The sequence below is a fragment of the Mycetomoellerius zeteki genome, unplaced genomic scaffold (assembly GCF_001594055.1).
Source record: "Mycetomoellerius zeteki isolate Tzet28-1 unplaced genomic scaffold, Tzet1.0 scaffold106, whole genome shotgun sequence".
In the NCBI taxonomy this organism is placed as follows: Eukaryota; Metazoa; Arthropoda; class Insecta; order Hymenoptera; family Formicidae; genus Mycetomoellerius; species Mycetomoellerius zeteki.
In genome coordinates, this window is record NW_017255975.1 from 5,479,634 (window position 1) to 5,486,695 (window position 7,062).

The 7,062-nt window shown below is 28.8% G+C and overlaps 1 protein-coding gene across 1 annotated transcript; it reads left to right on the forward strand.

Moving 5' to 3' along the window:
* Nucleotides 1-3,660: 3,660 nt before the first annotated feature.
* Nucleotides 3,661-5,161, forward strand: LOC113002599 (cytochrome P450 9e2-like). The gene has a single exon (NM_001365357.1). It carries the CDS (start codon nt 3,669-3,671, stop codon nt 5,157-5,159), a length of 1,491 nt encoding a protein of 496 aa, NP_001352286.1. The 5' UTR covers nt 3,661-3,668; the 3' UTR covers nt 5,160-5,161.
* Nucleotides 5,162-7,062: the final 1,901 nt, after the last annotated feature.

The following is a 7,062-nucleotide window of genomic DNA, read 5'->3' on the forward strand; positions in this document are numbered from 1 at the left end:
ATTAAACAAATGTTGTCGCGACTTTGACAGCTCAAGACGCCATATTAGACTAAGAAATAATAAAAAAAGATCACAATTAAAAATATTTTTATCATTTTCAGCATAAATTCCGAGATACGTGTAGTATGTATACTATAATTCTGGAGAAGGATTTCTAAATCGTTAAAAATAATGTATGCGATACTGTTCTACGAAAATTATTATGTTCAATCGGTAAACAGATGACTTTAGGATCATCTAAAGCCTGTTTGTGTCTATGAAAGATTGTACAATCACTCTATGTTTATCATTTGAATACTAATGAAGTGAAAAATTAAGTATTTATGTCGACCACAAATTATAAGAATGTAGAGTCTAAAGTGTACAGGAGTATAGCAGTAATGGCCATGACCGCAAAAAGTTTGTAATTTACACGAAGTGAAAGCGTAAGAGGAGGGAAAGCCGAAAAGATCGATGATACGACGACAAGTGCCGAGAAGAAGCGAACAATCAGGCGAGTCAGTTGGTCAAATCTTTTGTAACAACGTCAGCTAAAATATAATTGTGTCCATCGATTTCTCGGCCTTTGCAAAATGCGGCACGCTGTCTCGAGGGATCTCAAGGATGCAACGACGACGGCATACGTACTTGCATCGTGTCTTTCTTTCGCTCTTTCCTCCTATTCCACTCAAAGGATAAAATAGACAGATATGTATTTATAACTCCGCTCAATAATTGTAACGAAATAACGCTAAGTAAATCCCATAAGTATCGTCGTGTTATCCGTCGAATGATAACAATATTGTACATTCAGTCTGAAAGATTTCGTCCGTAAATTGTTAAAGGATTTGTAAACGAATTAATAATTTGCTTTTGGACAAGCAATAATATTAATTTACGACTATCCTATATAGCATAAACGATAGAATCGTTATGAGAGAAATAATTATAGATATCAGATTAAATCCAGCGAAGCAGTTTTATCAAATTGATATAAATGATATACCTACTGCGTAAAATTGTTACATAAATCTTGATGCCTTTATCGACGATATTCGTTCCCCTTTATCAAACAAGGATAAGAACAAATGCAACGAACAAACATAAAGATAAAAAATACTAGACAAGATAAAATAACAAGAGTTTTATGTTTGTATATAATGCTATTTTATAAAATTTAAGATTTTATGTAACCTTATTTTCATATAAACTATATAACTTTTCGTTATTTTTTAAAATAGAAATAGAATATTTTTAGTGGATTGGTGCGTTTTTTTTATAAAATTAGTTTTATATATATAACGTAATAATTTATAAAGTAACTCCAAGCAACATATTTTATATACATCACATTTATTTTTTATCTTATTCAATTTTATATTATGTTAAATACTAATTTCTCGGTAAAAAAAAAAATAGTTTCAAACACAATTTTATATCATTTAAAAGTAATCTTATAACAATAAAGTTACCCTGGTAGAAATGTATGCAGTTTTCCTAGACACCTATCCAGTTACTATCTAATATTACTGTATTCTCATTAGTTATCAATACTGACAATGAGTAGGAAATGGATAAGAACTTGATAGAGTTTTATTCAGAGACTGAAGCAGTTTTCTTGGTAAAAATTTGTGCAATTTGCGTAAACACTACCCAGTTATTGTCTAGTTTTAATAGATTAAATTGATTATATGAAATAGATTAATAGATGAAAAATATTACAATAATCCGGAGAAATTTAATCCAGAAAGATTTTTAGACAACAAGATGCACAATTTTTCATGTTACATGCCATTCAGATTAGGACCGAGAATATGCATAGCTAATAGATTTGTTTTTCTGGAAGTCAAGATCTTACTATTTCACTTATTAGCGCGATGTGAACTGAAACCTTCAAAAACTAAGTCCCTAATAAAATTTTGCAACGATCTGATGATAATGCCAGAGAATGGATTCTGGTTGAATATTCAGCGCAGAAAAGATCCTGCGCTGACACATTCTGTAAATAAATATTTCCATTGATTCTATTTCATTTTTCTGTGCACTGAAAATATGTATTCACTATTTTATATTTCAATTAATTATTTTTCGAAGGACTGGCCACTAGATATTTAAATATTACGTATTCGAATAACTAAAATTATATATTCGATTATGTACATGAACAATATTTTTTTATAAATTTTCAAATAACAAAAATGATAGAACTACACTTAAAATATTTGTTCATTTTAACATATGACAGTTTTGTTTTCAACTTCACTTTTTGAGTGCAATGTTTATCAAGTAATGAAGCAAATTGAATGGTTATCAGAATGATATATTCTCGTCTGTATGATGTAATGGGAACTAAGGTCAAAATGATTTCTAAGTTATCATGTCAGAAGTAATAAAAGTAGAAAAGTAAATATAGATTCGTAAGTTCGAGATCTTAGATAAATTATGCCAATAAAAAAATCAACAAAAAAATTGATCAAACTAGATATCTGTATATGTATGCTATCAACAATATATTTTAATAAAAAGAACTTCTATGTGTATTTTGATATACATTATGTGTTACGTAATCAGCTGGAGACTAGTTAATATGTTTATATTTCGATGCAACATACCTATGTGAATTTCATTAGCTATACATACATCTACGAAAAATTATACAATCATTCTATATATTTATCATTTGAATACTGATAAAGTAAAAAATTAAGTGTTTGTATTCATAATAAATTATAAGCTACGTAATTATGGATATCAAATTAAAACCAACGATGTAGTTTCATCAAATTGATATAAATGACATATTGTATAAGGTTATTAATAAAAGTAAATTTTGATACTTTTATCCACGATATTCGTTTCACGCAAATAAACTGTAATAATAATAAATGCAATGGATAAACTTACGGATAAGGAGTACAAAATAAAATAAAATAACAAGGGATTTATGTTTATATATGTATAATATATGTTATTTTATAAACTATAAGATTTTATAAAATTTTGTTCTCATATAAACAAACTCCAAATAAAAATGCAATATTTTCAGTGGGATTAGTGCGTTTTTTTTTTTATAAAATTAGCTTTAAATATATACAACATAATAATTTATAAAATAACTCGAATTAACTTATTTTGATACGTCATTTATTTTTCAGCTTATTTTATTTCATATTATGTTAAATACTATTTTTAGTAAAAAGTATTTCCAAACATCGCGTCCTATCATTTAAAAATAATCCTATGGTAACAACGTTAAGAACAAAATTTATCTTATATGAATCTTTAAATTGCATATTCACAATTTTGCAAATGAATATAATCATGTAAGCATCTTCATTTATCTTCTACAGATTACATAAGCAATTTAATTTTAAGTATACATATGTGTTTGCATATATGCGAACATGTAGCAAACATAACAATGACTTGCTGATTTGCAAGGAGCAAAGTGCCAAAGCTGATCCATCATATATCAATTCGAAAACTTTTACATCAAAATGACTACCGATATATTACTACATTGGAATAAGCTATACGAGCAGTTGTCTGCAATGATGCGCGTCAGTAATATCGCAAACACTCTTAAGTCAGTCTTACATCAGATTACGTAGATTTACAAAAGAACTGTAGCGAGATTTTCAAACAACATGGAATATTGGTTAATATTTTTATCTATAGTGATCGGTGTAATGAGTATTCATTATCTTTTTAGAAATTTTAATTTCTTTAAAAGACATGGTATTGTACACATACCGCCTGTTCCAATATTCGGAGCCATGACATCGGTTGTATTTCATCGAATATCATTCGTCGATCTCCTGCTCAAGATATATAATTCCAATCCAAATGCAAAGTATGTTGGATTCTACTTGGCGACAACTCCAATCTTCTTGCTTCGCGATCCGGAACTCATTAAGAATATCTTTGTGAAGAATTTTGAGTCATTTCCAAATCGTAATGGTTTTTCTGATTTAAATGACTCTATATTTGAAAAAAATTTGTTTTCTCTTCAGGGAGAAAAATGGCGGAACATAAGAACTCTGTTGAGTCCCTCTTTTACGTCTAGCAAGATGAAAATGATGTTCACGTTGATGTCAGAATGTGCTACAGACTTCGCAAAATTTCTATCGATATTTCCATCGTATGAAGAGGGTATAAACATGAAAGATGCTTTCTCTAAATATACAAACGACGTTATTGCCACGTGTGCTTTCGGAATTAAAATCAACTCTATGAAGGATCCCACGAATAAGTTTTATGTTAACGGCAAGAAAACATCTAATTTCAGAGGCATTCGTGCCTTAAAGTTCCTCCTTGTCAGAAATTTCCCGAGACTCGGGCGAATTCTGAATATAAAGTTTGTGAATGAAGATGTGAAGCATTTTTTCAAGGACATTATAAAGACCACAATCGCTACTCGTGATGCAGAACATATTACACGCCCGGATATGCTACAATTAATGATGGATATCAGAAGCAAAGGAGATCGTAGAGAACTGGATATCGACGATATGACTGCGCAAGCGTTCATCTTTTTTCTAGGTGGTTTTGAGACCAGTTCAACCGCGATGTCGTTCATAGCGCATGAAATCGCAGCTAATACAGAAGTTCAAACCAAATTACAACAAGAGATCGATAAGGTTTTGGAGGAGTCGCACGGAGAAGTGTCTTATGAAGCCATTAATCAGTTAGAATATTTAGATGCAGTGATAAACGAGGCTCTGAGATTATATCCACCAATCCCCGTATTAGAAAGGGTATGCGAAAAAACTTTTGAATTACCATCCGCATTGCCGAACGGAAAATCTTTTATCGTAAAGAAGGGTATGACTTTTTGGATTCCGAATTTCGCAATCCAACGTGATGAAAAGTATTATAATAATCCAGAAAAATTTGATCCAGAAAGATTTTTAGATGATAAAATGCATAGTTCTTCATGGTATATGCCATTCGGATTAGGTCCGAGAATGTGCATAGCTAATAGGTTTGCTATGCTGGAAATCAAAATCTTGCTGTTTCACTTATTAGCGCGATGTGAGCTGAAACCTTCTGTGAAAACTACTTCCCCAATAAAATTTTCTAAAGATTTCATGATAATGCCGGAAAATGGATTCTGGTTAAATATTCGGCGTAGAAAAGATAAGCATCCTGCGCTGAAGTCTACTGTAGTGGATTGTTAAGCCTTAAAAAGCATTTCAATAATATAGTTTTAATGTTTTTAAACATTTCAATAATATAGCTTTTGTGTTTTTTATTCTACTTTTGCTTTTCTATATTTTGTACTGTTAAGAAATAAAAAATAGTGAATAGAAGTATTTCATTTTACCATGAAATGTCAAGATGCCAAATAAGTTCTTTATTTCAATATATATTGAGATGTAAATAATAAATATTGTTTGCCGTTTTTATATTCACTACGAAAAAAGTTATTTCAAATAATATTTCTATAGACGTATCCTCTAAATAAATATTTCTATTGAATCTATTTCATTTTTTCGTGCACTGAATATATGTATATTTACTACTTTCCGTTTCAATTAACTACTTTTTCAAACACAGATTACTAGATATTTAAATATTATATATTCGATTATATATATAAATAGCATTACATTTTTATAAATTTTCAAATACACAAAAACGATAAAATTATATACTTAAGACATTTGCTTGCATTTTAGCATATGATAGTTTTATTTTCATCTTCACTTCTTGGATCTGTTTTCTGTGGCTGAACTAGTGTACATTTTTAGAAAGAGAATTCTAGTGCAGCCTAATGCAGAAATACAAAACAGACAACTTGAGTACAATACTTATTATGTAATAGAGTGAATTGAATGATTGTCGGAATGAAATATTCTCATCCGTATGATGTAATAGGAACCAAGGTCAAAATGATTTCTAAGTTGTCATGTCAGAATGAAAGATAAAAGTAGAAAAGTTAACATAGAGTAAATTCGAGATCATAAAGAAATTATGCCAATAATAAAAATCAACATAAAAAATTCATCAGTAGCACACATATGTAGATATCTACATATGTGTGCTATCAACAATATATTTTAATAAAAAGAACTTCTATGTGTATTTTGATACACATTATGTGTGAGAATAATAAAGTCAAAATTATAATATATTAAAACTTTTTCTTGGGAATATTAACAATTAATTGAAATGATTAATTTAAAAAATGAATTAAGTTAGTAGTTTTGTAGCTCTAAAAATAAATCCAATATACAAGTAAAGTGTTTATATGAACCTCCGTAGTTGTTAGTGTTAGATAAATTATATATATTTTAGACTATAAAATGCAATTCATTAGCAATTGGTATGTACTTACCAAAGATAACATTTTTTATAATTCATTAATATACTTTATTATAAACTTAATGATGATCGTTCTTCGTTTTCTTCCCTTTTTTATTTTCTCAATATCTTTGCGTTTACTTCACATGTAATTACTAGCTTGCAGATATCTTTATATCGATGCATGTCGAGGCAACTACTGTTTTCATTTATCAATTAATTCTATGTTTAAATTCGTGTTTTTCTTACGTATTTGTATTATTTACGTTATTATATTATATTATATTAAGGTTTAGGCTTGCAAGCAACTGTGCTGATGACTCTTATCTTGAAAAGATTATTACATTCGTTTTCATGTATACTAACATGTATATTTTTTCGCACCTCAATAAAATTTATTATTATTATTATTGTTATTATTATTAAAATTTCTTTTATATGGACCTATCTAGTTTTATTTAATTTAAATTTATATACAGAATTAATATCTACAATATTGAGTATTAACATATATCTCAATGATGATTTAAAAGCAGGAAATAAGCATAGTTTCACAAACCATTTGCTATAGAGATAAACTTTGCAAAATTTTTAACGCTATCTATAATATGATAGCAAAACGATTTCTTAAAAGATGTAGTCTCTCTGAATACAAAATCATTGTTAAAAAGTTTTAAAAACAATTCTCTTTATAACAATCGAATCTTGATCAAAATTACAACTAGTAAGGTCAGACAACGCTTGTCGATTGTTGGAGACCCTTTCACGTTGCCGAAA